The 11286-nt window shown below is 39.7% G+C and overlaps 1 protein-coding gene across 1 annotated transcript in view; it reads left to right on the top strand.

Annotated features, from left to right (window-relative positions):
* znf385d (zinc finger protein 385D) overlaps positions 1-6486 on the top strand; it is an 81379-nt gene extending 74893 nt beyond the window's left edge. Inside the window, exons 7-8 of the mRNA XM_034874665.1 lie at positions 1904-2005; positions 5411-6486. Coding sequence (XP_034730556.1) covers positions 1904-2005; positions 5411-5653 — 345 coding nt within the window. The 3' untranslated portion in view covers positions 5654-6486. The remainder of the gene's footprint in view (positions 1-1903; positions 2006-5410) is intronic.
* Positions 6487-11286: the final 4800 nt, after the last annotated feature.

The following is an 11286-nucleotide window of genomic DNA, read 5'->3' as shown; positions in this document are numbered from 1 at the left end:
ATTCCATCTACAATACTTAAAAACCACTCAGATTTGTCTCAGCTAACCTTGAGATATTTCATTGAAAACTGGCTTTTTCTGACAGGCTTTGTATGAATTTTTCATGCAGGGGCTTTTACTTAGTGCCTCTAAAACAGCAGTGATTCTCTGTAAAAAGAACCCACCATGACACATTTCAGTTACAGCTGAAAACCAGAGGAAGCGTGTGATTGTTAAATCCACTGCATGAACTTGTGAAATATTAGACATAGCCAGAAATATGCCTTCTGTTGTCAACGTGTACTCACGCTAAATTATTTATTGGCTTGAGGTTGGAGAGGATTCTGTGTGAGTCATTCCATATTATTATTTACTTGTTTATTCAGATCCACTGGTTGCCTCTACAGTTTCAACATCCAAAACTGTATTTATTATGAGAGCCTAATGTGTCATTTAATAAAGGCTTTCTGCACTGTACTTTGCAAAGCCATTACTGCAGTCGTTTTCACCATGGGTGGCTCCAGTTGCGATAAAACCTTTAAAGATTTAAGACTTAGCGCTGTGAGGCAGGAGGTTTATTTCTAGTCCTGCCCTCCTTCTCTGTTGGTCAGGTTCCCACCTCAACACAGGATAAGCTATGTGTACCTGAAATGGCATCCAGCGTGAGGCTGAGGGAACAGGCATATGTTAAGCATCACAACAACAACAAAAAAAGAAACTGACGATTTTTCGTTTCACAGTTCCTCTATGATATAACCAGGCAAAGGCCCTGTATCTAAACCAGTATTTCAGCAGATTGCCATTAAATTGTTCCAACCTTCCCACTGAAGACCTAATTTGTCTGTCAAACTATCTTGAACTCTGATGGCTGTACTGTTAATGTATGCTCCATGGAATATGGATCATGTGGTTTGGGTCACACCCCCCCTAAATTTGTTAGACTGACCAAAGATTTTCTGCGAACGTTTACGCCCCCAGAGGATGCAGTCTTGTCTCACAGAATTCTGTGAAAAGATAAGAAACTGTTACCAGCGCATTGTGTGGTGGTGGCACGGAATGTGTGAAAATTCTGTGTGGCCAACACGGAAAACAACGCCAAAGTATAGTCAATGAGAAGATGAAGTAGCATTAAGAGCAATTACTGTAGCGAGTAGTATGAAAGCTGGAAAATCCACATTGGGAGGTTGGTTGGGGTGGTGGATGGGTCAAAGAACACAGGACTGGAGATCGTGTCCCAAGTGTCCCGATTCCTAAACCCAACCGTCCCATTCTTCCTTTCCCAAACCCAACCCGTCCTCTGTAAACGGCCCATTCTTCTTTTCCTAAATGCAACGTGCCCACCCAAGACCTTTACCTTAACTCAAGGGGCCGGGTTCATTTCACGTAATTCGTTGAGATCAGGTTGGAGGATGAATTGTTTTGATTTTATCGACACTAAGACCTTTCCTCTAGGGCCATCCTCAGGACTCGTGACAAGATAGGCTGTATCTTTAATTAAAGGAAAAGTAGCAATTTGACATGATGATTGTAGCCATCTAGCTCACCAATATGTATAAATAAATAAATACATATGCTTATTGGTTATTATCAGCTAAGATGATCAAACTTGGAAGCTGATGTTACTACAAGAACGTTTTTGCAGATTGTTCTGTTCGCTCACTGCTGGTGAGAAAATGTAAGATGTGCAGTAATTTTCTCTGTGTGGTTTCTATGGTTGCCAGGGTTACACAGCGAGCCGTGGCTATTTAGAAGAAGTTCAGTCATCATGTTCTATCCAGTTTCTACATTTATTATTACTTTTGATGTAAAAAAGTACCTTTACATATGGCAGCTTAAACCACAGTAGAGTGGCATGCTGAAACCAACTCTATAGTGCGAATTAAGAACTGTCTTACTCATTAAAAACTGCTTTTCTTCTTTTCAGCATATCAGCAGCCGGCGTCATAAAGACCGAGCAGCAGGTAAACCAGCCAAGCCTAAATACAGCCCATACAGCAAACCGCAGAAAGGCCAGACCAAGCAGCCGGTGAGTCACTGCACGCCTCAGTCATTATAGCAGCGACCAAAGTCCCAGGGACTCAGTTCTATTAGCCTCTTACGAGACAGATATATCAACACGTGAGATAAAGTTGTTCACATCTGAGACTATTATACATCTGAGACTGTGTTCATCGCCATTCACCAGTTCCATTCACTTCTAGTTTCAGTAGTTTGCAGTCACATAAAAAGCATAGTTCTGTGCTCAGTCCCAATGTGTCCCCGTCGGTCTTGGTCCGTGTGCAAGGGAGAGAACGTTGGACAATTTGGCAGTTAATTGTTTCTATGCTTATCAGCAAAACAATCCTATACACCTCTTCCAAAGTGTCTGTTCTTTAATATATCACATTCAATCCACACGGCACCTAATTCAATAAAATGTCAACTTTCATCACCGGATTACCTGTTACCTGGCTTTCATTAAAGATGCGTGGCAGGTAAAAGCCGGATTTAATTGGAAAACCTGATATTTTATTGACAAAAATGGCATGCATCGGGGCTTCTCTGAGCCAGCACACTGGAGGAGGAATGCAGACCCGGGTCGAATACTATTTATAAGTAATTGTAAATGTCAGGCCAGTTGACAAACTACAGAATAAGAAGTGAACACTGAAAATGATTTGGTTCTTACCAAGATAAAAAAAAAAAAAAACTTTGATTTACAAATGTTAGATAAGAGAGATGATAAGATAAGACAAAATAATGTATCTTGTTTTAAGAGGGAATTTCTTATTTGAAGTGTTCAATTTTACACTGCAATCTTAAATCAAGCAAACGTGTCAAATTATCTTGCTGCATGGACAGATGATTTCCCTTGTTTCGAGTACCTTTTCCGTCAGATTTAGTGTTTTTATATTGTTTTTAGACACCCTTTTTGCAGTGAACTGACAGAACTTTTGAATACTTGAAGTGATTGATTAACTTTCTGGTACTAGCTGTCCATGTGGCAAACCCCCGGCCTCACTGTAATCCAGGCAAGTTAAAACAAATGTTAAAAGTTGTTTTGTCGAGTGGCAAATGACGCAGGATTGGTAGGATGCATAAAGGAGCCTTGTGGATTCAACGTGGGGAAGATAAAGGAGAGCCGCACTTTCCATCTTACAGAAGCTCTCAGAAGACGGCATTAATCACACCCACTGTTTGCCGAGACGGAGTGCGGGGGTTACCAGTGTGGGGGAAATGACTTTTTCTGAAACCCATCATTGACTGAGTTAACGGAGAGGAGCTTCTTTGATGAGCGGAGACTAAAGGATGCTTCCCATAGGGTTACGATGCCTGAGTCAGTGATTGATAACCCATGACGAAGGCTGCCATCCAGGTGCTGTGAGACCGTAGATTTTCCATTACTGATACAGAAGATTAGGCCAGATAACTGTGGTGACCTTTTCACCTTATTATGCTGTTTTTGGACGTTTGCCGCTTTTTTTTTCTATTTGTCCTTCTGTCACTCAGTCAATTTTATGTTTCATTTTGCTTTTGTAATAAAAACGACACAACTCCATTCTCACTTAGTTCTTCAATTTTTTTTGTTTTTTTTATGTGCAAAAAAAGGATTTTGGAATAACTAAATCCCCACTGGAAACACACTGCCACTAAATAGCAGCTGTAGTGGCAATCTGACCACAACAAATGCCACTGGAGGGAATTTGAAACCATTTCCAAAGCTCGCTCGTTCAAAGAATGAGGTCCGCCATTGTCTTAAGGTTAATCCTTTATTTTATGAATACATTTAATAATACCTACAAACAGACTAAAGACAAGCAGAGAGATCTAAAAACATCACTCGTACACAGCTGAGGTTGAAAAACTGTGTGGCTTCTCAGATCCTAATTCCCCAATCCCCTTCTCACCTGGGATTCCCTTTCTAACCTCTGATTAGCACACATGTGCACAGGTGAACAAACCATCCACACAAACCTACCACAAACACACACACACACTATACACATAATACACGTACGCAGCACATGTCGGAATGGCAGCATTTGTCAGACATGAAAGAGGACCCATGTTTAAACTGCAGGTATTAGTTAAGCAACTGAACAATTAAATATAATGTAAAGGGGCTAATGTGTCTTTTGCTGTTTCTGATGTAAGCTCTGGTGTCTCACAGATCATCTGGAACACTTTCAGCCGTTAGCAGCTGATTTGTGGCACACGTGTGATCCCTCCCCCCCCGATCTCTCTGTGCCTGCAGACTGCACTACAGCAGCAGTGTCCTCAGCCACTGGGCTTTCTGTTCATTCATGTTTCTTGTAATAAATCTGAATCTGGTGTTTGTAACACCACAACGTTGCCTCTGCTGATCCAGGATTGTAACAGTTTGGGAAATCAACAAAACAGACACTGTAAAATGTCAGGAATTAGAAAAAAATTTAAAAAGATCCATCCCAGATCCCAATGTCTTCAAATTGCATATTTTGAGTCTGAAATCCACAAATTGTAATTTACATTGGTAAAAGATCAAGGAAATAATCAAATCCTCACATTTGAGATGCGCTTTCCCTGAATTAACAACTTCAGTGATAATGAAGATAGTTGTTGATGATCTTTCTCTAAACATTATCGCTTATTTGGCAAATCATTTTAACAGTAAAGGTTTGCTGTGAATTCCCAATCAGATTTGCAATCACGTTTCCCCGTTCTTCGATTAACCCTTGAAAGGTTTTCTGGTCAAATTGACCCATTTCAAATTTTTACAAGAAGAAAAATGGTCCAAATTACATTTTTTCTACCTGAAAATTAATGGCCGTACCTTCTTTTCTGTAAGAAACATGTATTTCTGACTCCGTTCAGAAAATTGTTCTTGACATTACCATAATAATGATCACATGGTGGATTTTTAACATGAATTATAACCTTATGACAGTGGAGACTGATTGTATTCCCTAAACATATAAAGTATGTCATCTCAATTGTTTGAAATTGAGATAAAGACATTATTTGATGATAGATTATGAAGTAAAAGTTTATTTCAGAATTGCTTTTAAAACCCCATAGTAGTCACTGGTCAACTTGACCTGAGGGATACCAGAGGGTCCCGAAAGTGAAGACAACACAAGTTGTTAAATAGTTCCCGATCTGATTGTTATTTAGGCAAAGTTCCGTTTAAACAGCTTGTGTTTAGACGACATTAAACATGTGCACACTTGGTTTCTTTTGAAATATAAGAAAAAGCCTTCTTCCTATTTCACACAGTAAAGTATTGAAAAGAAAGTTTGTTGGTATCTTTAGTTTTGAAAGTATAAAAAAGGGTTTTCTAGACTAGCAGGTAAAAATATGTGTGTGCTTTGTAACAGAATTTGCAATGATGATTTAGACCCCGTCTTTTTTTAATGATGTTTACATTATTTTGTACACACTGTATTGACTGTTTTTGGTCTTCCTCCACCAGATTAAGATGTCTCTGGGCAAGGAGCGCCAGTGTTCGCCTCTGACCGCGCAGATCATACCTGCTCACCTGGCCGCAGTGGCAGCAGCGCTCAGCAACACATTCACACACCGCACGAACCACGGCACTAACCACGGCCCAACCCCTGCCCTTTTCCAGACACAGACCCTCCCCGCCGCACTGCTCCGGCCGGCCCCCGGGCCTGTCAGGACCTCCCACCCACAAGTCCTATTCGCCCCTTACTGACCTGTCTGACCTGAATGGTTCTGCACCGCTTCCTGTTAAGGACCAAACCAAGTGCTTCACCCAGACCAGGCCGAGGAGTCGCGTCCGCATCTGCACTCCTTCTATGCATCCGGGAACATCTTCTCACCTCTCCTCATATGGATTAGCCCACATTTAAAGCTAACCGGACTGCAGTGAAGCATTGGGCGGTATACAGTATGCTTTCTGTGCCATCCTGCAGCTCTTGCTCATACCTGGAACCCCCGGACCTGGACCTCCATTGTACCGCAATAATGTATAAGACTAACTCCAGTGAACTATGCAGTGTCATTATTTCCCGATGCAAGGCAAAGTTTGAGCTAAAAAGATGCGGTAGGGATAAGCTTTTTGTAGAGCTACAGCGCGGCACTAAGATCATTGCTTCAGTGGAGGAATAATGTTGCTCATAATTTAAAAGGATGTTAATGGTCATAAGAGCGAGCAAGGCCCTCCTCTGCTCCTGTATGCACTTTAAGCCCCTCCTCTGTTGATGTCTACATTAGATGGCTAGACTGGGTTAGATTGTATGTGTATGTGTTGTGATGTGTGTTTTAGTATCTGTCCTGGCATATCCATGTTGTGTGTGCAAGTGTGTGCTTCTGCGTGCGTGCGTGTGTGGGTGTGTGTGGGTGTGTGTGTATGTGTGCGTTTGTGCTTCCCATCCACCGTAAGCAATCCTTGTTGACATCCAGCACACATTGTCAGTGACCATGTCTTGGGCCAGAGGGACCACACCGGCTTGTGTATATTAACTGTCAGTGTTTAAAAGGTGAACAATTTCAAATAAAAGAGTCCTAATTTGTTAATGCTTGTGATCCTGTGTAGTTCAGTATATGCAGTACTTCAAATTAATATGCGTAGAAAAATATAAATGGAGTATATGGACATCCAATACATATGTGTCTCTTACTTTGAACTGGATGATGTTCCCTCTCCTTGTGTTTGTATCAAGATGTGGAGTTATAGCAACACTCATATTCAGATTACTCAATTCAAATTCAGAATACATCATTATAAGTCCTAGCATAACTCCAATTCCACTACTAACAGATGTGCACTCTCCTTGTTTGTATTACAATGTGTGCTCGTTAAACAGAAGCTAATTGATAATCCTGACGTACTGTAAATGTTCCTGCTAGATTCTGTGGAATTACCTACAGTTTCATTTTGTATTTAAATAGAATGAGCAGGCAGAGCAGTGATGTCCGAAAGTGATGTTACATTTATTACTATTTGGGTGATTTCAACTAAATCTGCTGTGTTACTGAATGACAGATGACCTATTGGAATAATAATGCAGCAGATTGTTACCAGCATGTAGTTATTTTTACTCCGGCAGCGGCTGACGCCAAACAGCATAACATTTAGGCATGACTATATACAGCATCTGTACTACATTCACTTCACTTTCTGTCAAAGGCAAGGCAATTTTATTTATATAGCACATTTCAGCAAGCAATTTAAAGTGCTCTACATAAAACATTTGAAAGCATCAAGACAAAGTGCAAATTAAACATTGCAAAATCTCATTTAAATACGATTAAACATTAAAGAGCCAAGAGGAAATAAAGTAAAACAAGCTAAAGTAAAGTAAGACAGGTATAAAATACAAGAAAAAAAAAGTCACAGTGCAGTCAAAGGATAATTGTATTTTGTTTTACTGTCAACAGAAAAATCATTTGTGTTATATCTCTCAATACTTTCGGATTTTTGCCAATATTGTAATACATTTTATTCATAGAGAGGATATTTCAAGATACTCAAATCGCTTTTACATGACAAGTAAAAAAAGATTCTGGATAGCAATAAAAAATAATTGAACATGTTCCATCAGGCGCGGCCACTAATGTCCCCTCACATGTCCCCCACATTTCAAGTCAGAAATAGTCACAATGTCCTTAAAAAAGTTGAAAGTAATTTCCAAACACAGCTGGACAATGTAGTTTTTTGTTAACGTCACTCAAACAGGTGTAAAGTGTGCATTTGTTGTGGATTAGTTCCACTTCCAGGATTGAAAACGGAAATTCGGATTTCACTCTTTTCAGCTGGATGTACGTTACCTTCTGCTTTTTTATGTTTTGGCATTCTGGACTATGGTTAACTGCTCCTCAGATCTCTGCAGGGTAAATCTAGACAGCTAGCTAGACTATCTGTCCAATCAGAGTTTTCCTTTGCACGACTAAAACAACTTTTGAACGTACGCATGTTCCACTAAAACAATTTCCTTACTGAGGATCTCAGCGCTGTGGAGGAAGGTCTGACAAAGTGCGACTAGCCGTGGATTTATACATTTGGTGCTCTAGTATTTACAGCAGAACGGTGTGTGTGGGATTTAGTCCAAATAAACTACAATGTGTGTGCGATCATGGCAACAAACGAAAATGTCATCCAGTGCGACAATGGGGCTCATTGTTGTTTTTAATATAATATACTGTCATACTTTAGCTATGCAAATACAACATTTTGGGCTTCTCATTGGATATATTATCAATAACATAAAATATCAAAATCACCAGACTTATATTTCAATGATTCGGGTCTGTGGAATTTTCCATGGCTAGATTCCCTATTTCAGCAATGTCATTCACAGTTAAAGAAATGAAATTTCCCCCTCTCTTCAAGACTTCTCTATCTTTGTTCAGTCTTTAACATTGCGCACCACATTGACGCATTCGGCACATACAGAATAAGTAAGAAGCATATGTACAGCTGATTGATGAAACCATGATCATGCAGCTGTTAACCTATTTCTATCATAGTAAATTTGACAAATATGAAGTATATTGTGCTAACTACGTTCAGAGGTTTTATTAGAAGACGTACACGTGGCAGATAAACACCAGCCCATAGCTTAACAAAAAGAATCACAGACACTGATGCACACATGCACACACCATAAATCCATCCATGATCCCTGACATCTTAAAGTCCAGGTGGATTTTCTTTTTTCCATCCAGGAAATAAGATTGTAGACAAAAGCAGGTCTGAGATTTTGGAGAGCCCCCAATTCACCACAACACAATAATTCATACGGTGCATATTAAACTCAGTAATTCAGCATGTGAACTTTTCCATGAACCCTGAAGCTTATTCATCCATCCCTTGTTTGTAGCACATCTACCTCCAATCTCCCTCACGCAAGAAAAACAGGCTGTCCAGCCAGATGAGGGGAGCTTCTTTCCACCAAGACCCTGCTCGCTCTCCAAAACCAACAAAGAATCTCCAGCTATCTTCTTCCATTTAACCTCCCCGGAGCATTGATCACAAACATCTGTAAGTGGGATGCGAAGCCTCTCTATCGGTTGTCAGGAAAGTTATCAGGAGAAGAACACCGCCTAACTTCTTCCCTGTCAACGGTGGAAATGCTGTGAAGAGCTGGATGTCCAACCAAGCCAGCACTGGAATGTAGGTGACTCAGAAAAGAGAAAGTCTTCCTTCTTAGCTCTAGTTGATGACCAGACTGATCCTGAAATCAAGTCAACCTTAGCCAAAGCGTGTTTCAACACAATGCAATAATGATGATTACCTAAGGTGTTTGTAAGCCGGCCATTTTGAAAATCCCACAACCAATAGAGAGAGTGATGATGAGATCAATCCTCATGAAGCTTTCCTGCAAGGTAGTTCTCAAGAGGGTTCATTTCTCAAGGCTTTGTTTTCTCCCAATACCACGTGTTGGTCAAAGAATGTAAAACAGATATGTCACAGATGGTCAATACATTGTATCAGATGCAGATTTTCGACTGAATGTTGGGCCACTAAAGAAAAAAAAAGTACTTTCCACGTAATCTATTTATATAAATATAGTGTGTATTTTCTGGTGGTATAATATAATCAACATCAAACAGATTTACTTGAGCGGAATGGCTATCAAACGTGTGTAAATCAGTCCTTTTGGTCATAATAGGATAGCAGGAGGGAGAAGAGTAGCCTGGCCCACCAGACTCTGGTACATTTCATTTTTACAGAGAGTCTGGTCACTCTCCAATGACATGTGTTAACTTCCTTGTAGGCGGGTACTCTGGTGAAGTTTGAACCTATTGGATCTGCCCAGAGCCACTCTGGATCTGCCATGACCAATCAATAACGTTTGGTCGTGACGACGGCTTAGCATCGCTAGCGTTAGCCTTAGCTTACTCCTTCCCCACAAACGGAGCAAGCTGGAAAATCTAACTTTTCCCAAACCCCGTGGGGAGAAGGGCTACAACATCATGGCCACCAACAAAACTCAGCAGAGATTGTTCTTCAGAATCAGAATCAGAAATACTTCACACACGTAAGAAACAAAAAGACTGTTAAAAAGTTAAAGGATGAAGACGATAGACGGGGCAACTGCAACAGACTGCATGCACAATGGAGCACGCGCACAAGAATGCTCATCCTTTAACTTCTGGACATTCGGCCGCATGGAACACGCACTTCACAGCCTCACTAGAATAAAGTGTGATCGTACAGAACAGAAAAATATAATATACTATGCAAAAATACTCTTTATTCATATTGAATTCCACAGTTGATACAATTAACAAGTAGAGTCAATATTTTGGTATTTATTTTCTATTGAATGTTAACAAATGTTATAGTTAAAAATTATTAATGCCACAATAAAAAATAAAAAAATTATTTAGGAGACGTTTGTAATTTTCTTTAAAGGCTATCATCTGAAAGAAACACATTTTCAAAGTAAGACAAATCTTAAAAGGATTTTTTTTTATCTCTGTAGCTTTAAACTGATACATTTTAATAAAGTGATTTATTCAGTTAGTTTGTACAATTCTACTTTTAGTGGCTGAAAGAAGAATCAGGCTGGAATTACCTTGACACAGCTTTCACACAATATTCATTATTCTCTGCTCTATCGCCATGAACATTTGTTTCCTGCAATATGTCATATCCGTGTAACCGAAATGAATATCTGATTGGTTCGGGGGAAAACAACACAACCCCTCCCAAAAAAGAACATGGCTATGAACATGTCAGTCTAAATGATGACGTGAAATGAAAAGGCACAGTCTGATTATCACGCTCAAATTGCAAATACGACATGGCAGAACGCTGAAATAACTATAAAAATAACATAACTCTCATATTTGAAATAGCAGCAGTGATGCAGTAATCAACAAAAGGAGTGTGACAGACAAGAGGGGCTGGTAAGACAATTTATTACACATATATAAAATAATATAACATTTAGAGTGAAGGAACCTGGAAAACCAAGGTGGTGCAAAGGAATCTTTTTTTTCATTTCATTAGTTCATAATGGGAAAAACCTGTATGTTATTCTCATCGGCCTGGTGAAGCTGTGAGCACACAGCTCGTTAAGATCTTAAATACAAAAAAGATTCTTTTCCTGCGCGTTGTTGTCACGGATCTTGAGTCATAACTATCTGACCTTTGACGCTCCTGTGATCACAAAAGATACATTTGACATGTCCTTATACACAGCAATGTACAAAGAGAACAATGGAATAAAAGCATCACATTGTCACTGCCATAACTGTCACAACATGCACTGTTCAGCCTGTCAAAAATTATAACAACATAAAGTCTGACAAAGTTATTTATGAGTGTTTTTGGAGGCCTGTGCTAAAGTCCACAGTAACTTTAAAGAGCGTGTT

Source organism: Etheostoma cragini, chromosome 6 (assembly GCF_013103735.1).
Source record: "Etheostoma cragini isolate CJK2018 chromosome 6, CSU_Ecrag_1.0, whole genome shotgun sequence".
Classification (NCBI taxonomy): Eukaryota; Metazoa; Chordata; class Actinopteri; order Perciformes; family Percidae; genus Etheostoma; species Etheostoma cragini.
The sequence above is the reverse complement of the archived record's forward strand: the minus strand, read 5'-3'. Positions and strand labels throughout refer to the sequence as shown.